This window comes from Gorilla gorilla, chromosome 14, assembly GCF_029281585.2.
Source record: "Gorilla gorilla gorilla isolate KB3781 chromosome 14, NHGRI_mGorGor1-v2.1_pri, whole genome shotgun sequence".
Taxonomy (NCBI): Eukaryota; Metazoa; Chordata; class Mammalia; order Primates; family Hominidae; genus Gorilla; species Gorilla gorilla.
The window spans coordinates 112,172,895-112,194,673 of NC_073238.2; the positions used below are offsets into that span (position 1 = coordinate 112,172,895).

At 35.9% G+C, this 21,779-nt stretch overlaps 1 protein-coding gene across 1 annotated transcript in view; it reads left to right on the forward strand.

Moving 5' to 3' along the window:
• Positions 1-20,001, forward strand: part of RAP2A (RAP2A, member of RAS oncogene family) — a 33,450-nt gene extending 13,449 nt beyond the window's left edge. Inside the window, exon 2 of the mRNA XM_004054669.5 lies at positions 16,228-20,001. Within this exon, the coding sequence (XP_004054717.2) occupies positions 16,228-16,465 (238 nt within the window). The 3' untranslated portion in view covers positions 16,466-20,001. The remainder of the gene's footprint in view (positions 1-16,227) is intronic.
• Positions 20,002-21,779: the final 1,778 nt, after the last annotated feature.

Here is a 21,779-nt window from a genome sequence, read left to right on the forward strand (position 1 = left end):
GTAGCACACCTGGCTTCAGGCAGAAACAAGACTTTAGCTCAAAACTCCTTATACTACTCAGAGTTCTTGGGTTTTTTTTTTTTTTCTTTTTTCTTTTTTTATTAACCCACCTTGTCTTAGCTAGGCCTTCAGAGCCATGGTTCACAGCTAGTGACTTGACTTAGCAGTATTTACTGCAGGAAGATGAACAGAATAAGGAAAGCTACTTCTGTTTGGAAAAGATGGTATTAGATATTAGAGGGAAAGGTATATATCCTGTTTTTCTCAAATCTTTTCCACAAGAATAATGGTTTTCAGACTAGATGGTTAGTTTTGGCCATCCTTGGCCAGAGGAATGGAAGCCAGAGATAGGAGATAAAACATAAATAACAGTTTCGGTACATTTTTACAGCTATATCACCATTAAGATTCTAGAACTGCCTTACTAACAGATGATTTGAGAGAACTTAGAGAAGGATAATTCTCATTTCTGTAGTATTTTACAGTATCCACAGTACTTATTAATTCACGTATGGCTGTAGGGCGGGAGGCTGTAAAACAGGCTGATTGTCCAAGTGTGGTGTGTAACACCATACTAAGCTGTTAGTAAAGTCATCATCATCATCTTCCTTAACATTACACCTAAGTATCAGTTAATATTTGTTTCACAAATAAGGAACCTGAGGCTCAGAAAGCTCATGACATAGCCAAGGAGGCAGAGCTGGGACTTATTTCTAGGTCCTCTAACTCTAGATCCAGCTCTCTCTCTCTTGTGGTACACTTCATCTTAATTTTCCCCAGTGACCAAATTGTGGTTGGCCTGGACTGTTAATCTAGAAATAATTTACCCAGAAAAAAACTCAGGTTCGCTCACTTGATGAGTAACAAAGAACTCCCCATGAGAATGTGGGTTTTGATCAATAGGAGTTTTATTACTTGGTGCTAGGAAGTAGGACACTGTAAGGATTCTTCAAGGCACTGCCTCCCTAAGGAAAAGCAACAGGAGGGCTTTATGGGGCAATGGAGAGGAGAGAAGGGTGCAGCCTTGAATATGGAGGAGGGATCCCAGGTGCACAGATGCAGTGAGCCATCATGCCAGCACATAGGTCGCATGTTATGGTAATGAAGCTGTTGCCTCTCCCACGGTGGAGACTTTAGCATAGTAAGTTGCAGGGGTCTGTCAGGAGCTAGTTTAAGCCAAAAAGTGACCGCATTCCACACAGGCTGTAGGGCAGGAGGCTGTAAAACAGGCTGATTGCCCAAGTTGATGAAATTCCTATAAACCCTGGAAACCTCCTTGTCTGCTTACAGATAGGCTTTTAGCTAGTCATTGTAGATCTGCTACATATTTTTATGGGATAGTTGGTTGGGGGAATCACTGAAAAAGCAATGTTTTAAGGTAATTATTATGGAAGTAGCATAGGATAGAGTAGAAGAGTGAGAAACTGGAGGCAAGACCAGTTAGGAGACTGTTGCAGTGTCTTAGGTATGAGTTACTTTGGAAATGAAAGCGTTTTTGTAGTGGGAGTGAAAATGATGGGACAGATTTCCTCACATCCAGTAATTCCTGTTCTGTCCATCCCTGTAATCACTACTGGACTAGACCTGTTGTTGCAGCCTCTCATTACACCTGATCATGCTTAGAGACTATTGGACACTCTGTTGCTTACCATCCACTCTCCCTTGCCCCACAGTGAATTCTTAAAACTATCTTTCTGACTTTTTTCATTTCAGTGTTGGCTTGAACCCTGTCAAAATGTAACTCTTCATTCTCCATTGGCTGCTGTTGAGGGCCATAACCTCTGCCAACAATGATAGTTTTCAGCTCCTTTCTTCATTGTGCATTTGTTTTATTTGTTTTTTTCCATGTCATCTGTTACTTCTCCTGGTTCAAGTGAAAAGACCTTTTTAATAGACATCGCCAATAAATCTCATGCCAGTTGAACCAACCAGTTACAACAAGCCATGAATAATGAAGGTACTCCTCTTCCTCTTCTGAGTTGTTTATTGCTGGGCAGAAGAAATGCTAATTCTGTTGGCCTCATAACCTGAGTTTTCTAGAAAGCTGTATTACAGAGATTCAGTGTTTAGGTTTTTTTTTTTTTTAAGTTTTATTTAGTGTTATGTGTACTGAGTGATTTAGAAATGGTAAATATTCTAAGATCTTACTACAACAATAGAAAAATCTTGCAGGATAAATACTCTTCTGTTCATAATTTAAAAGTTCCTAAAAATCTTAGCTTTTCATAGCTTTGAAGCATCTTTATTTAAATCTTCTTCATTCAGAGGTAGCTTTAAAAAAGTAGTTGTAATTGAACTTTGTGTACTGAATTTTCATTCAAAACATTTTGCCAAAGATGCTGAAAATGAAGAGGTGTTGAAAAGATATATACTATAATTTAATCCAGATGTAAATTTAGGTAGCAGTTTCAAATAACTTGCCTATTCCTGAGTAACTGACTCAATTTAATCTTTTCAAGTACAATAGTCAGGCCTGTTTTTTAATGCACAGTTTCAGATTTCAGTTCTCACAAAGATAAAATGGATGTTGTATGTCCGAATACCTCTTCCCCTTCGAGAGATGAAAGCTGTGTGTTCTCCATATATGTGCCCGAGCTTCAGTTTTCCTTACTATTTAAATTATGTAAAAAAGCATGCTTTGACAGATTTTTAAATGACATTTTTTATTAAAATGTACACTCTAGCTACACATTCAAGTATCAAATACAGATCAACGACTACTTTCGTCCACCTTATTTTGAATGACTTAGATATTACGCTTAAAAAAAAAAAAAGAATCAATTAGTTTATTCAGATAGGTTTTTTACATTTGGTTTCTAAATGATAAGGTTTGGGGCTTCTATTTGCAAACACTTCCTCACGAATAACACGTTACTGGCACTTTACAATGGAAAATCTCCATTTCTAATAAAAAAAACAGATTAAATGTAGTTTTATTATATTCCTTTTTCTTAACATGGATTTTTGAGGTACTGTGACATCTTGATATGCCTGAAGAGCACTGTGGTCAGTTGGATGCAATATATAGATCTAATAGTGAAGGAAATGTTTAGAATTATTGTTTTTATTTCCAATAACATGTTGTACTTCAGTGTTAATATTCATTATGCTTTCAGTCTTTAGCCAGTTTTGGATATAAATTAAACAGTATTGCATCGTACAGAAGTTTAAAATTGGTTAGTGATATTCTGCTGAGTAAGAAACTGACTGTGATCAGCTTAATCATGTGCCTTCCGTGATGTAAACACAGCCAACAGGCATGTGCATGCAATTTGTCTTGAAGGTTATATTACTTTTCCTGTTTTAATGAAGAAATTGTTTATTATCTTACTGATTTTTTTTGTTTTTTTTTTTATTGAGGTAGAAATTTTATGCAGTAAAGTGCACAAATTGTAGGTTTACAGCTGGGATGTGTACACCATGTAACCAAATCCCAAATGAAGATGGACAGACATTTCAGGCAACAAAGCAGGCTGCCTCATGTTCCATTTCAGCCACTTCCATACTCAGAGACCACCATAAATGAGTCATGCCTAGTAATGAACTTCTGGCTTCCATCATTCAGCAGCCTCTATGGGATTCATCCGTGTTGTTGCATGGACCAGTAGTTAATTCTTTTTAATGGAGGTGCAGGATGCCCCTTGCATGAATATACCAGGATTTCATTAATTGTTCTGTCAATGGGGCATCTGGATAGTTTCTAGGTGGGGGTTATGAATGATGCTACTAAGAACATTCTAGTACATATCTTTTGGTGAATGAATATGTGTATACTTTCTCTTGGTGTAGCATTATTGGATCATAAGTACATGTGTTCAGTACTAATGTATACTGCCAAGTGATTTTTCAAAGTAGTTGTAAACAGCAAGAGTAACAATTATTCCACATCCTAACCAACATTTGATCAAGTCAGTCTTTTTAATTTTAATCAATCCAATAGGATTCTAGGAATCTCAGTGTGATTTTTGTCTTTGTTTTCTTGGTGTATAATGATGTGGAGTACCTTTTCATATGCTTTATGACCATTTGGGTATTTTCTTTGGAGAAATACCCATTCAGGTCTTTTGTCCATTTTAAAAATTGGATTATCTTTTTTTATAATTTGTAGAAATTCTTTATACATTCTGGACACAAGTTCTTTATTAGATGTATGTATTGCACATACCTTTCCCCAGTCTTTGGCTTACCTTTTCACTCACTTAATAGTTTGAGTGAGCATAAATTCTTAATTTTAATGAAGTTAAATTTTAAATTCTTTTTATGGTTAGTTCCCTTTCGTGTCCTGTTTAATGTATCTTTTTCTACCTCAAGGTTCTGAGGATCCATTCTGCATATTTACTTCTAGAAGTATTATAACCTAACTTTAGTTTCTGCGATCCATCTCTAATTTGTACGGGTGGTGTGAGATAGGGGGTCAGGGGATTTGTTTGTTTTGTTTTGCATATGGCTATTCAGTTGACCCAACATCATTTATATAAAGGACCATCTCCCCAGTAAATTGTAGCCGTACCTTTGTCATAAATCCGGCAAATATATCTGTGTGAGTCTGTTTCTAGGCTATTTTCTCTTTTGCATTTCTCCCTTCTTATGCCTAAACCACAATCTTAATTTTTGTAACTTTATAGTAAGTGTTGATATCTGGTGTCTAATCCTCCAGCTTTGTTTTTCAGATTTGCTTTGGCTCTTCTAGGTATTTTGCATTTCTGTAGAATCCTTTGCATTTTCAAGAATCCAACACACACACACACACACACACACACACACACACACACACACACAACCAACCGAACCTTCTGGCATTTTGATTGGGATTGCATAGAATCCATAAGTCAATTAGTAGAGAAATTATGTGTTAATAATATTGCATCTTCCAGTAAGTAAATGTCATATATCTTTCATTTTATTTCGATATTTTTACATTTCTGTAAGCATTGGTTTGTAATTCTTGTTGTGAAGGTCTTTTACATCTTTAACTAGATTATTTTCAGTATTTGCTGTTCTTTGGTGCTACTGTAAATGGTTCATTTTAAATGGATTTTCTAATTGTTTTCTAATTCTAATATGTTTGAATTCTAAGTGTAGATTAACCTGGTATCCACAATCCTTACTTTTTAAAACACTTTATAAGTTATGTTTATAGTTTTTGTTTGTGTCTTTTTTTTCTTTGCCTTTTTGCACTGTCTGGGAACTTAATTGTACATAACATTTCCTTTTTTATACTTAAATATTCTTTTAATCATTTTGATTATAAAGCATAAATTACATATGTAATTACCTTTTTAAATTAAGTGTTTATAATTACAGATTCACATGCAGTTTTATGAAATAATCAATTCCATGTACTCTTTACCCAGTTTTTCCCAGTGAGGTAACATCTTGCAAAACTGTAGTACAATATCACAAACAGAATATTGGCCTTGATACAGAACATTTCCATCACCACAGGATCTCTCAGGTTGCCCTTATAGTCACACTTACTCCCCTCTTTCCTTCCATTCCCCTTCCCCATCCTTAGTCTCTGCCAACCATTGGTCTGTTCTCCTTTTCTATAATTTTGCCATTTCAAGAAAGTTATGTAAGTGAAGTCATACAGAATGTAACCTGTTCGGATTGGCCCTTTTTACTCAGCTAAATTCCCTGGAGATTCATCCAAGGTGTTGTGTGTATCCATAGGTCATTCCTTATTATTGCTGAGTAGTGTATCTGATATAGATTTACTGCCGTTTGTTTACCCATTCACTTGAAGAAGGACATCTTGGTTGTTTCTGATTTTTACCTATAAACATTTGTGTACAGGTTTTTATGTGATCATAAGTCTTTATTTTTCTGGGTTAAATGCCCAAGGGTGCAATTTTTCACTCGTGATGATTATCATGGTTAATTTTATGCTGCCATACTCTTCTCTAAAGTAGTTGTCTAATTTTACATTCCATCAGCAATGTGTATCTAGTTTGCGTCCTTGCCAGCATTTTAGTGTTGTCACTATTTTTTATTTTAGCCATTATGATAAATGGCAAATGATGTTACACATCTTTTCAAGTGCTTATTTGCCATCTACATCCTCTTCAGTGAAATGTCTATTCATGGCTTTTGCCCATTTTCTAATTGGATAATTTGTTTTTACTATTGAGTTTTGAGAGATCTTTCTATGTTCTAGATATTAGTCTTGTCGGATCGATGTTTTGAAAAGTTTCTCCAAGTCTGTGGTTTGTCCTTTTAACCTCTCAGGTCTTCACAGAGCAAAAATTTTAATTTTGATGAATTCTAATTTGGTTAGTGTTTACATGATGTATCTTTTTCTATCCTTTTATCTTTAACTTATCTATTATATTTAAAGTGGATTTCTTCTTGATAGCATGGATGTAGGTCTTTTTAAAAAAAATTAAGTCTGGAAATCTTTTTATTCATGTGTTTAAACCTGCGTTTAATGTAATTGCTAATATGCTTCAATTAGGCCCACCATTTTACTGCTTGTTTTCTATTTTTTCACCTGCTTATTTTTTTCTTCTCCCTCTTCTGCCTTCTTTCTGATTATGTATAATTTTTTGTATTTTATCTGTTGTCTTTTATATTTTTTAAATGGTTGTTGTAGGTATTACATTATAAATACCTAACCTTTCACAGTCTACTTAGAGTTTGTATTGTACCACTTAGAGTAAAATGTAAAGAGCTTACAACCATGTAGGTCTCTGCTTTCCAGAGTTTTTGTATGTGTTACATCCACCTATATCAAAATCCTCAAAAAGGACTATGTTATAATTTTTTGTACGTTTATACATATTGTAAAGAACTTGAGGAAAAAATAATGTTATATTTACATAGTATTTACTATTTTTCTTTCCTCATTTTTAAAATTGCAAGATTGCTTTGGTACTATTTTCCTTCAGCCCGAGGAATTTTCTTTAGTATTTCTTTTACAACAGATTTGCTAGTGATAAATTTTCTTAGATTTCCTTCACTTGAGAATATTATTTTCCTTTAGTTCTGAAGGATATTTTTGCTGATACAGTATTCTGGGTTGACAGGGTTTTTTGTTTTTTCATTTAGTATTGTAAAGATTGTTCTACTGTCTTCTGGCATCTGTGGTTTCTGATGAGAAATTTTCAGTCCTTTTGTTTGTTCTCCTATATGTAATGCATTTGTTTCTTTGGCTGCTTTCAAGATTTTATCTTTGTCTGTAGTTTCAAATGATTTGATTATACTGTGCTTTGACATAGTTCTGCTCATTTATTTTTTCAATCTTTTTTCTCTCTTTTCTTCAAATTAAATCATTTTTGTTGATCTGTTAAGTTTACTGAATCTTTTGTCATGTACAGTCTTCTCATCCGTGAATGTTTTATCTTGGATATTATAATTTTCAGTTCTAAACTTTTCATGTGGTTTATTGTATTTTATGAGAGCATTTTATTTTTCTGTTTATTTCTAGAGTGTTTACCTCATAGAGCATGGTTATAATTGCTTCTTTAAAGTCTGATAATTTCAGCATCTAGGTCATATGACATCTATTGATAGTTTTTACCCTTGAGAATTAGTTTTTCTGGTTCTTTGCATGTTTGGTTATTTTAGATTGTGTTGGACACTTTTAGTATTATGTTGCTTAGTCTCTGGGGCCCTGTTACAGTCCTCTGTAGAATGTAGATTTCTTTTTTCCTTTTAGCCAATAACCAACCCACTGAGGTTCAAACTGCAAACTTTCTCCTTGTTTGGAAGATGATTCCGATGTCAGTTCAATTTTCAAAGCCTTTACTATGCTGTCTTGTGTATACACCACTCAGTGGCTAGTCTGAGACGTAGGTAGTGGTTTAAATTGTAGTTCAGTTCTTTAACCTTTGTTATACTGCTTTGAGTCTTCCCACTCATACACAGCTCATATTAGCTTATGTTCATTCATACACAGAATTAGGGAATCTTTTTCTCTACTATTCTCCTCTCTGGAGGGATCTCTGGGATTCCTCCTGTTCTCTTTAGACCACAAGAGCCCATTTCTGGCCAGAAACATGGTGTTTCAGAGTTTTAGCTTTCTGCACTGCCACACAGTTCTTGCAATTGGGGTCATCCTTCTGGTAAAATGGGAAGAGAAAAAGAGAAGGAAGTATACTGGGGATTTCTCCCACCCTCTTCGGGACTGAGGGCCCATTTCCCAGTTCTCTAGCCAGAAAGACAGATTTCTAATGAAGTTTTAGCTACTGGCACTGTCTACTGCCCCAGCTCTGCTATCACTCACTCTAGGTGAACTGTGAAATCAGAAGGAAAAAAGTGAGGGTTTTCAGCCCACACACATACTCACGCTCAAAGGGCCCCCTTTACCCTGATCTTCTGGTTAAAGACAGTCTCCCAGAGTTCTAATTGTCTGTGTGAACCAGGAAGTGCCCACCCTCAGCTCAAGGCCACAAGAAAAAAAAAAAACGGGAAAACCAGGAAACTGACTTGCATGTAGGTCTCTTTCTTCTTCAGGCGTTGGTTCTCTTCCCCAAACTGCTTTTTTCTCTTTACTTTTCAGAGTTCTTTGGTAATTGTTTTTTGTGTTTTGTCCTGAGTTTTTATTTGTAATCAGCAGGAGATAGGCACTTTAATGGGCTTATGCTATCCTGGCCACAATAGAAGTTCTCAAGTGGTTTTTAAATAAAACATTTAAAATGGCTGTGAGTTGCATTTCCATCATCAGTTGGTCCATCACAATCAAAGCATTAGAAATCTGTTCTGATATAATGTCAACACTCAGTTTCTATGAAAGCAGATTATTTTATTGGTTGAGATATTCCTAATAGCTTTGAATATCTTCTGGGTATCATTACTCTCCTTACTTTTTACATTACATTTACACATTTCTCTCTGTTCATCTTCAGTATGCATTCTGAAACCAACAGGACATCAGAGCTGGACTGTGGTTTTCTTTAATTATTCAAGCTAAATTACCAGAAATGCCCTTTTAAGATGAAATATTTAGTCGCTTCAAAACAAGTCAGGTTGGAGGAAGAGGGCAGGTTTACTTAGCTCATGTTTTTCATCCTTACAAGCAGTATTGATGTTTCATGCTAGCAAACTGTGGTAGAAGCCTTCGAGTCCTAACCAAAAACAATTCTTTCTTCAAAACTCCCATAACACTTTATCAAAACTCCCATAACACTTTATTAAAAGATTAAAAATGTAAATCCCAAGGATAGGGAAACAAGCACTCTTAAGCACTATTGGTTTTAGTATAAATTTCTAGATGTTCACTGAAACTTTGTGTGTGTCTGTGTTTACATGGCAATTTGATGAACTAACCTAGGAATATGATTTTTCTGGCTCAAAAGGTATGCAAAAGATTATAGGTATAAACACATGTGAGATATATATATATATAAAATGCATACCCTTTGAGGCAGAAATCACACTTCTAGGTGTAGTTCATCAGATTGGCTGCTTATTTTAGCCAAAAAATGGGGGTGGGGGCCTTCATATGCATTAATGGAGTACAGATAATTAAATTATGGTACAGTTATAGATTCTATAAAATGGAATGCTACCTAGCCATTAATATGATACATATTATTAAAATGGAAAGCTCTATAATATTAATTGGAAATTGAGGCTACTAAATATAATAAATCTTCATATACGCTAATGGAGGACAGATAATTAAATTATGGCACAGTTACAGATTCTATAAAGTGGAATACTACCTAGCCATTAATATGATACATATTATTTATTAAAATGGAAAGCTCTGTAATAGTGGAAATTGAAGCTACCAAATATAATTGGTATAATCTCTTTTTATAAAAGCTATAGGTATACTTATATTGATATATAGAGGAAAATAATTTGGAAGGATAGATATCAAAATAGTTATAGTGATCATTCTCACAGAGCCAAGATTAAGAATTAAAAAAATGTTTTTTTGTTTCCTATTAAGTATTGCCAGGTATTTTTTTAAAATCATGACTTATTTAATTTGAGCAAGAGTAGGAGGGACCTATATTCATGTTGGAGAAAAGATTTCTACATTCTAAAGGGTAAAAGAACTAGAATCTATGAGAAGAAGGGGCAGGGTATTACAGATCACAGTCCCTTATATACAAGTAAACTTTTGAACTCTGACTTTTTAACACTAACATTTAACAGACCTGACAGACAGTACAAAATGGGTTGCCTGTAGGTATGAGTTCCACGTCACTAAAAATGTTCAGACGTAAGCTCCAAAGCCATTTGGTAAGTTTATCATGGAAGTAATTGAAGCATCAGTTTTTTTGACGTTTTGCCTTGGGACTCTCTTGGTAGATGATTTTAACTGTGTGAAAAGATGAATGAGGGGACTTAGAAAAGCCTTTCTGATTCTCATTTCCAAATTCAAAGAGAATTATATTTCAACCTGCTTATCACTAAGAAGATAACAGCATGTTAAAATTCACATGAAGTATGACCTTCTTTTAATACGCTACGGTGCAGCACCCTCAAAAGTAAAGTACAGAAACTGACAGTAGTGGTATCTGTCTACAGTTTATCATTGGTGAATAAATGAAGGGAAGAAGGAATTGAGTCTGGACTTGCCACATATGGAACCGTGAACTATACACATAGAATATTGTTTGGGGTCACAAAATAGTAGATTAGGCCAGTGATTCCTAAACCCTGCTGAACTTCAGAATCCATCTTCAGAGCTTATAGATATAGCCATATTACATATTTTAATAGACTCTTGGGTCCTGATCCCACAGATTTAGATTAACTACCTCTGGAATAGGGCCCAGAAATCACTATCTTTAAAACAATTCTCAAGTTGTGTTGATGATCAGCCAAGTTCAGACACAACCAGAATAAAATATATATATGTATACATACCTACATATCAGGACAGTTACAAGAAAGGAGAAAGCAAAATAAAGTATTTTGATAAACACATCAAGTTCTTTAGAGTTACTGATATTTTAAAAAGCTGTCTCGGTGAGAAGCTCATTAACATTCTACAGCTAAGTGATGCTACAGCCAGTATTTCTGATGTTTCATTCAGTCCATTAAGCAGAGCTGCTTAAAAGAACTAGTTTTATTTATTTATACATTTATAATCATGTTCATGAATACAGTCAACAATATGGAAATTCTTGTCAATAAAAAAGTGTTTGTCCACAGACTACACACAGAAATAAAATTATTAGACCTGCATCAGTCACCGTCTGAGCTGGTCATGCCCTTAAAGGGAATTTCAAGGAAGATGGGCTGAAGTTGGTGAGATATCTGCTGATGTTTAAGATGTAAGCAAGGTGATATCTTACTCATGATCAGGTTAACAATAACACATACATTGAACAGTTTGAGAATTTTGCATCTTTAGCTTTATGTCCAAATGATGAAAAGGGGGTAAGGAAGAAATGATGAAAAGGGGGAAATGATGAAAAGGGGGAAAATGAAGGCAACCTGCAAAACTGATAATGAAAATAGAACATGAAAGTAACTGTCATCACCCACTAACAAAGCGCCTCATCTTCCTAAATAACAGAGTCAGCCCTCTAAGTCAGTCTGTCATAAGTGCCAGATTTGTCTTCTGAGGCCACTTTTGGCACCCAAATTCCTGAGGTCTAGCTTCAAATGAGCATTTCCTCCACTGCCAGAGTCCTGCAGGAGGCTGTAGAGATGGATCCCACAGCTGGTCCCTGCACTGACAGGCATGCTCTCGCCGGCTCAGGCATTGTCTAGGGCATGTCCTGCTTAGAATGTTCTTCCCCTAGAACCTGCACGGTAGTAGGGAGCAGATTCCCAGAAACCCTTCCCATCTTTGTTCACAGCCACTTTCCCAACAAGGCCTGGGATCATCTTATTTAAAATTGTGGCACCTGTGCTCCCCACCCACCACCTGATCCACATCTTCTTTTTTTCCATTGCACTTAACACTTTTGTTGTAAACCCAGAATTGACTTATTATGTTTATTGTTGATGTCTGCGCCCTCTGCTAATTACAGAGCTTTATTTGCTTTGTCCATTGATGTAAGTGTCTAGAATAGTGGCTAGCACTTAGTATATAAATATGTGTTGAGTGGATGGATAAGTACATGATGTATTGATTGTTCGATTGTTCATTACTAGCTATTTATGCCACATCAGGCAGTTTTCAGTATAGCCTTCAGTATTCACGTAGTTAAAACCATCCCAAATATTTGTGTTTGAACAATGTTGTCTGTGAAATGGAACTGCCTAGGTCATGAGTGCATTTTGGAGTTCTGCTGTTGAGTCAGAGCATGCTGGCAGTAGTGGCTCCACTTGTAGAAGTGAAACCTCCTGCTTATGTTTTGGCCCCATGAGATCTCGTAAGATTTCCCCCAACATTTTTGGCTTTACTCGTGATGCACACTTTCATCTCTCTTAAAGATCAGCCTGTTGGACGTTATTCTTAGAACAGTGCTAAGCACTCAGCAATTAACCTAGTCAATGATATGTGTTGATTGTGGGTGTGACCCACCATGTCTGTTGTGATTTTTAACTTCAGAGTATCTTAGGAATTATCCAGTCCAGCTCATTTTATACTTCAAGAAACTCAGGAAACCAAGATTAGGTTAATCTTCTAAATTCACAGTACTAGCTAGAGGCAGCCCCTTCTGGGACAGGAGTCCTAGTCTGTTTGGTTTCTTTTTTTTTTTTTAAACCCACCATATTGCTAAAACAGATAGCAACACCAGCTTCCTCGTGCAGTGCAGTCATCTACTGTCAACACGGGTCTTGGCTTCTTTCCCTTCAGCGTCTCACCCGTCTTTCTTAAGGAGGATCCAGATTTCTCCAAATGTTACCTTCATATGGGACCCTATTCTGTCACCCCAATCCAGAGCCTTCTTAGAATGCCTTTCCCACAGGGGCCAGTATATTCTCTCGAGTGCCCGCTGTTCGGGAATGCTTGCTTTTCTGCTTTCCTAGGCCCCCATCACCATGATGTTCAGCACAGGGACTCCGGAGAAGCACCTGGTTAGTGTCTGGTGGCTGCTTTGTTGTTTTTGACTCCCATCTGTTTTTTGCCTGTCTCTTCCTCCAGCTTCACCCTCAACTCGGTTTGCCCTCAGGAGTTCTTTACCTCCTTTGATCAGTATCTCCGGCTCCTTCTTCACCCTTTGTGGCTTCTCAAGGCCACATCAGTAGAGTTAGGAGGGGAAAGAAGCAAGCACCCTCCTTTTATCTAGTACTTCATTTTTTTCAGCATTATCTCATTTGCCCTTTACAGCAACCCTGTGTTAAGTGGGAACAGATATTCTTACTCCCTTTTTACTATCAAAGAAATGAAATACAGATATGTAAAGGAAATGATCTCATTGGCAGAACTGGAAGCAGAGCCTCCAAATCTGAGTGTAGAATCTTTTCTACTGTCCCAAATTTTAACAGAAAGAGAGACAAAATTTATCACCGTCTGGTATTCTGAAATGTACATAATTTTTTTTTCTCAACATCGTACTCAGTTTAAAAATCTTCTGAGGATATTAATGTGGATTTCTCTAGTGTCTTTAGAAACTTGATTTTAGAAAAGGCCACTGACAATTAAGTTAGTGATATAATAAACAGGTCCTCTGATACTGACTGCATTTTCATCTACATTTACCAGTTATTAAATGCTGTTATATGTGGAACTGTGTTTGCAATATTTTATTTACTGTTTTGAGAATTAGGTTGATGGTAAGATTTATTCAAATTCTTGATTTTAATAGTGTATCAATACAACTTAATAATTTGATTTCTTTGCAAGTTTTGAAAGTCCACATATTCTAGTAGATCCTGAACTTAACTAAAAGTGTAAGAAATATTTCACATATAAAACATGATATAGGCTGGGTGCGGTGGCTCACGCCTGTAATCCCAGCACTTTGGGAGGCTGAGGCGGGCGGATCACGAGGTCAGGAGATCGAGACCATCCTAGCTAACACGGTGAAACCCTGTCTCTACTAAATATACAAAAAATCAGTCGGGCGTGGTGGTGGGTGCCTGTAGTCCCAGGTACTCAGGAGACTGAGGCAGGAGAATGGCATGAACCCGGGAGGCGGAGCTTGCAGTGAGCAAAGATCACGCCACTGCACTCCAGCCTGGGTGACAGAGCGAGACTCCATCTCAAAAAATATATATATATATATATATTTATATATTTGTATATTATATATATTGTATTTAAACATTCTTTAAAATATTTATCATTTATCTCAACTAATAGAAAGTGATCTTATCACTTTTTATTATTCATAGACAGACTGAAATTTGTTTTAACTTAAATTCAACCAATAAGTTTTACTTAATTTTATTAACGTTTTTAAGTTACTGCACTGCCAAGCAAAGCATTTTAAAGCACACTGTGATGTATATACTTTCATAAGAAAAACGAAATGTAATTACATTTTGCAAGTAACACAAATTGGAAGCTGACATTGTCCTGACATGGCTGGCAGTGTCTGCTCCCTGCCAAGCTTCTCTGTATAGCCAATCAAGAGAGTTTATATGCAAAGTAGCAAATACATGGTGTTTTGTAATGCAGCTTTATTCTCACTGCCACTTGCCCTCCTAGAGGCCATGGGATGCACAAATTGTTTGTATGTAAGAGTCCTAGAAGATGTTAAAAACCCTTGTGTCTTATGTTCAGAGCTGTCAGCATGATCTAAGGCCCGAAATCGTAAGGTACAGTAGTGTACAGTAAATTTATATAAAGTCCTTTGATATAAATTGAAGTTGTCCAAATTCATTTCCTATAAAATGATAATATCCAAATTCTAGGTTTGCCTTTGATGTTGTTACTTCCACTCATTTTTAAGTTGTTTTCATGTTTCACATTGCCAAATGGCACACTACCTGGAGTATGCCCTCTTGTTGAGACCATTCTTAGTTTGATATAGTGTCAAAGAAAAAAAGTGAGACTGTTGGGAATTTGGTTTGCTTTACAAGTTAGGGTGAGTGGAGAGAACCCTCTTGACAGGATGAAGAAATTTGTGGAAGTATCATAGCAAACAATAACCACCTGCCTATTATCCAGTTTCCTGAATGATAAAAATTGTCTATGCATCCTGCCTCAAAGGCTTGACCATGCGGTGGTTTTCTCTTCTGACAGATTAGCTGTTTCCAGTCACATTTGTTATCACTTTTGTGCGATCTTGCTGTTTACCTCCTTTAAATCAGAAATACATTCTGCTTATGGGAGGACACACACACACACACACAGATTTATACTAAAATCACAAAAACCTTTTAAAATGTCTTGTGAAAATATATTAGCTATCTTTCTTAGAACAAACATAAAGAAGAATAGTAAATAAATGTGCAGTCCAGCACCAGTGTTTACATCTGTTGTGAAATGTGCTACGTGGAGTAACCATTGTAGAGACAATCATCTTAGGCACCAAAATGACTTAGGAGCTTTTTTCTTTGTTCTTTCTTATCACTTACTATTTTTATTAGTTTAGCTTTTTCCAAACATGTTTACTCAGAGATACCTATTTTAGTTAGGAAGAAAAAGAGAAATAACACCAATTAAAGCTAATTGAGGCTGAATTCTTGTCAGTCTTAAAAGAATCCTAATTGTTTCTCTTTGAACTGACTAATCCATAAAAGTTTTCTGAAGGGATGGGGTGTGGTTGTATTTGATGGCTTCCATTTGGATGATTTCTACTACCTTTTTTCTTGTTTGAGAACTATTAGAACGAACATGATCATTTTTTCAGGCTGGAGTGCAGTGGCACGATCTCAGCTCACTGCAACCTCTGCCTCCCAGGTTCAAGTGATTCTCCTGTCTCAGCCTCCGAGTAGCTGGAACTACAGGCACCTGCCACCACACCCAGCTGATTTTTGTATGAACATGATCAATTTTATACACATAGAACATAGTAAAATGCTGATAATTATAAGCTGTTTATTTACTCATTGTAGCTATTTACTGTGTGATCAACTGTGAAATTTTGTGCAACCCTCTCTCAGAATGGAAAAAAAATTAAGAGGATTTAGTCTGAGTTTCTGAGAATAATTTTCCAAGTATATCTGGAAAGGTAAATTGATTTTAAAGGATATATAATTGATTAATTAAAACATCATTTCATAAAACTCATTTTATGATCCACTGTGAGAGCAGCTTCAAATGCCCTCAGATAAGTATCAAGCCAAGTGGTACAAATCATTTTCATGCAACTGAAGATACCATTTATGTTGGAATAGCCCCCAAAAACGAAAATACACGTGACCTGTTTAACTTTGTGCTAACTGTTACAATGTATGTGTGTTTTGTTTATTCTCTCATAGGTATGAGAAAGTGCCAGTCATCTTGGTTGGGAACAAAGTGGACCTGGAAAGTGAGAGAGAAGTATCGTCCAACGAAGGCAGAGCCCTTGCTGAAGAGTGGGGCTGCCCTTTTATGGAAACTTCCGCTAAGAGTAAAACAATGGTGGACGAACTCTTTGCAGAAATTGTGAGGCAGATGAACTATGCTGCTCAGCCTGACAAAGATGACCCATGCTGTTCTGCATGTAACATACAATAGCATCCAAATTGGCTGTCCTGGATGGGATTTGCCCAATGACGTAGGTGATAGAAAACTCGCCTACTCCACTGCAGAACTTGCAGGATGCGTGGTGTTAATCTACAGAGAACTGCAGCCCTTATTCAGAATTGAGCAGTGATTGTCAGTTGATATCTCTGAGTAACATTTGGGTTCAGTAACTACAGTTTTCACCATTTGTCCTCAGTCTCCTTTATGCATCTGCAACTTTAAGGCATAGTCCATCGATCTACAGGGTGATCTCATTTGAAAGCTATGATGGCATTGTCGCTGAGTTGACAGAAGCAACTATTGTATAAATTAAAAATAACCATAAGGGAGAAACCAGAAGAATTCCTCTGACCACTTACAATTAAAATATTTTGTCTTCTTTAAAAAAATAAGTAAAGGAGAAATATTTTCCTACAAGAGTACTGAATTTCAGGAAATGGGATAGAGCTTCTAACCAATGTATTCCGTCAAGTAAGATAATAACAGCTGACCTGCCAACAGCATTACAGGGAGATTCTTTGCTCAGCTAACACATTTCTGTTTTTCAAAATTGATGCTTAATTGTAGCTGTTGTTCTAATTTGTGACCTGGAACTAACTCATGCTTCAATCCTTGATAGAGCAAAACTCAGAACAGGTTATGTAAAAATATAGTCTGGCTTTAGAATTTGTTAATTCACCTGCTTTGCCACAGAAAATGGAGGCTTTCACAAGGGTTTGATCAGAATGAAAACCCCAAACCCGCCCTCTGTTAGGGGTGGTCTTTATAACTTTACTGAACAAGAGGGAAGCAACTGTGATGGGAAGAGATTACCTAGCCTTACTAACAAGAAGCATTCTAATAGATAAACTAGTACCATCATGTAAGGAAAATGAAGCCATGTTGCATCCACATGTTCCCGTTTGCAGAAACCTCACAGGACAGTACGAATATCTGGCATTTTTAAGTTCATTAAAGCAACAAATTCCTTCTCGCCTTTAAGGGCTATGGTTGTAGTGTGACCCGTGGCTAACCTGCTTTCAAAATCAAGTATTTGCTGTAGCAGAGCTTTATTGCAGGCATTTTAAAAATTGAATAACCATGTGAAATAATTTGGGCTTAAAAGTGAACATAAATTATAGAGTGGAAGGTAAGGGACAAAAGCCTTTTACCTTTAATTTTCCTGGAGAATTATACAAAGGTTTTCTTAGAACAATTTTGCCCTGATTACTGAAGCGTCAAATAAAGCTGGAGTGAAAATTTTGTTTTGAAAAGGTGCTCAAGCTCTGACATTTTTGGTTTTCATAGTCGTGAAGTATTTATCATTTGCATGACTAATGGCACAGGAAAAACCTATTCATCAGTTTTACAATCAAGTATAGAGGGGTCTTCAGCTAACTTAGTTATACGTAAATGCTGAAAAGATTATCTTGAGCTGGGCCTTGGGAGAAGAATTTGGCCTTCAGAACTGCAATATCACTGAGCCTGCGATCTGTACACCACCCCACATTTTGTTGGTTTCACAGTCTTGTGCAAGTAACCTCTGGTCTTACGTGTGTAACTGAGAGAAGAGTGTGTGTTTGTGTGTGCATGTGTGTTTATTGTTCCTAAGAATTTGGCACAAGTCAGAGAGAATTGCCTATACTAAGAATCTATACTGCAGAATATAGTGTATCAAAAACCTTTTTCTTTTCAATTTTAAAGTGTCTTTTATACTTTTATGAAATCATTGGTAGCCCCCAAGTGTTTAATAACTGGCATTAAGCTTAGAGGATGAAAAAAAAAAGATTGATAGTATTTTTCATAATGAAAAAACTGAAGAGATACGTGAATGAAACCAGGCCATAGCTGTCAAAAATCTTTGACTTTTGAATATTTACATTCTTCAGTATAATTTTTTATAATCCTCAATTATGAAGCACCTTGTTTATAGGACAAAAAAATTTAACCAGTTTTATTGAAACGAATTTCACTGTGTAAAAGTTGGTTTGATTCAAACATGTAGAGAAGTTGTAGATTCAAGATATATGATTTCTCTACGGAAATAAAAATACTTGTTAGTGAATTGGTTGAGTTTTGATTCCTCTAACTTCTCAGAATGATTCTTTAGAATTCTATAATTCAAGCAATTTTTGACAAGTAAGATTGCAAAATAGAAATATCTATAAAGATTCCAGTTTGACATTATGGCTTGCTATGCAGATGTGAAAATAGGTTAAATAATATGAAAGATATGGCAGAATGTAAAGTGGAAAAGATGACCTAAAATTTTGAGTTGTATTAATAGTTAAAAACATTTGTGTCAGATGACAGGGTGGGCTTTTACTGTCAAGACATGAATAACAACTGATCTGGCTGCCTGATGAGTGTTTCCACGCAGCCCTGCATATTTAGCGACCAAGGCATCAAGGACATCCCGAAACTGGAAATTCGTATCCATCTGGTGTGAATATATAACTCAGCTGGCAAATGAATGTGTTTGTTGAGATATTACAGTAATAAAACACTTAAGAACAGGAAGATTACATTTGTTGGCATACGAAACCTTAGTGGCTGCAGAAGAAAGTTGACCTTGTGTCACTATTTATTTTATGCCCTGATCAGACTAGCAACTTAGATAAGTGAAAGTTTTTCTAACATGCCTTAAAAATATTATGGTTTGATCCAAAGACCCAGTTTTTCTTTAGCTCTTGTGATAAGATTTTCTTTTTTTTACTTTTATACAAAGGCAGCATCTTTGAATTTTTTTTTCTTTTGATGTTGCAACTTTTGGGTTCTTTTAAACTGTGATAGTGATGGTAACTGATGCCTTTCATTTTGTTCAACTTATACAAAACAAGCCAGCATCTGATCAAAAGTATTACATAAAATATTTTCTTAAACTATTGAAAGGTGCTTTGATGATTTTCTCCTTTGGTTTGTAGAATTAGGACTGAACTTTTGACTCAAATTGCTACAGTTGCCATCACCTTTCTGTGGTAATACTACTGATATTTGCTTTTCTATATAAAGAAATGTTGCCTAAGGCTGTCTGGTATTTGTTTTCAAGGGTTTTCCAGTATGAATATTAATGTTGTCAGTGTATGAATATGAAAGTGCTTTGTTTTGTTTGTTGCTGTTTTTTGTTTCTGTGTGTGTTTTTAATTTTTTGTTCTTATCAGCAGTCTTGTGTTAGCACTGGGTAAGCTTTAATTGTCCCTTAGCCAATCAAACGTTAAGGACTATGGGGGTCTTTTTTTTTTTATTTAACATGTCATTGTGCATCTATTAAATCTTGATCAGGGTTTCAAGAATGACTGCAGTGGGTTTTGGAAACAGACTTATCATTATTGATTTGAGGTTTCCCAGAGATATAGTTCACAGTTAATTGTTGCGCTCTAATACAACTGACCATTTAAAATTGAACAACAGTTTATTGTTTTGTAACAATGTCAGTTGTTAAACCTTGACATTTCAATTACAACATGAATTGTAGTTATAACTCAATGCAAATTCAACAGTTGTATTTGGAGTTAAATTATTTTAACAAATAAATTTATTTAATGAAACTCTGGATTTGCTTTGTTTTGTACATGCTCATAAGAGAAATGTATTATATACAAAAACAATTAAAAATTGCCATATAATGAATTTAGTACTCTTCATACAAAAATATTTTAGCTGATTTGAGAGTTCATCATATAAAAAGGCAGGTAGGTAATTTTCATAGTCTTTAAAAATAAAAATAACATGTAAGAGACTGTAAAATCAGTTATTATAAATATAAACTTATCTCTACAAATGATTTTATATTTTGAATGATAGCTGGTTAATTTAAAGCCTGATGCTAAGGTTAACAGAATTGTTCAAATAATTAACATTAATTAGCAATATCACTAAAATGATTCAGAGGCCTTCTAGTGATGGCTTGAAGCCATCTTTCTGTTTTCAGGTCATGTGGATCCGAAGGTGCCAGAAGCTGAAGGTTGCCGCCAGGCTGTAGGGCCTGCTTGTTCTATATGGGGCCCTGTGAATGTTGACAGATGCTGTTAATTGTATACAGCCTTCAGCTGCTCTGATAAGGAGCCCATTCATTTCCTAAGCCAATTTAAACTATGCCTTTTGGTTATGTTGCCTTCAAACTCTGTTGAAATCCTCTGGCAGCATTCCACCAGTTGAGAAGCTTCATTGTTTTAGATTATAAGAATAATTTGCATGAATATAACAGAGGCACTGTAGATAGAATCCCAGATATTTAAAGGAAAACATGCCTATATTTTAGGAATATCTTCTGAAGAACTTCATAATTTTATTTGAAGTGTTTGTAAAGTTTTTAATAAATTATTTGAATGTATCAATAGTTGATAGTTGGAAGAATGTCTTTGAGGCTAAAAAGTAGTACTCTGAAATTCCCTCAAGTTATATTATTTGTTAGAGGTCCACGAATGAAAATATATGTAGCTAAAGGAGTAAGGTGCTGTCCAATTTGGAACCCAACTGACCTCTAGGATCTATGAAGCAGAGAATATTATCACAAACTTCCGAAAGAAGCTGTTGACCTCTTGTTTCTTAATTTAAAATATGTTGCCACATAAATACTAATAAAACACAGTGGCTCTTCATCTGTTAAATGGATCATTCCAACTGGTTTTACATCGTTGAATATTATCTAGTATTTTTAATAAATATTTTCATAAATAGTTTTTGTGGGTTTTTTGTTTGTTTTTGAGACAGAGTCCCGCTCTGTCACCCAGGCTGGAGGGCAGTGGTGCGATCTTTGCTCACTGCAAGCTCCCTCCCGGGTTCACACCACTCTCCTGCCTCAGCCTCCCAAGTAGCTGGGACCACAGGTGCCCATCACCACGCCTGGCTAATTTTTTGTATTTTTTAGTAGAGACGGGGTTTCACCATGTTAGCCAGGATGGTCTCGATCTCCTGACCCTGTGATCCTCCCACCTTGGCCTCCCAAAGTGCTGGGATCACAGGCGTGAGCCACCATGCCCAGCCTATAAATAGTTTTTAGATAATATTCAACATCCCCAACATCGAAGTATTGAGTTTTAAAAGATTTGCTGCTATTCTAGGTAAGACGCTGTGTTATTTCTTTCTATATTTTCTTAGTAGTCTTCATGTTAGCCTCTAAGGATTCCTCCAAGCTTTCTCAGCAGAGAAAAAGGTAGAGGACTAGCTGCTTGAAAGAGTAAATACGAAGACCTATTTAGTATGTATGAGTTGGGAATAAAGAAACTGAAGGAAAGATTCTTGGTTTAGCTTATGGGGATTTTTTAGTATAAGATCCTCCCATTTTAAAAACTTCAGTATCAATGATTCATATTTACAGTTTTAC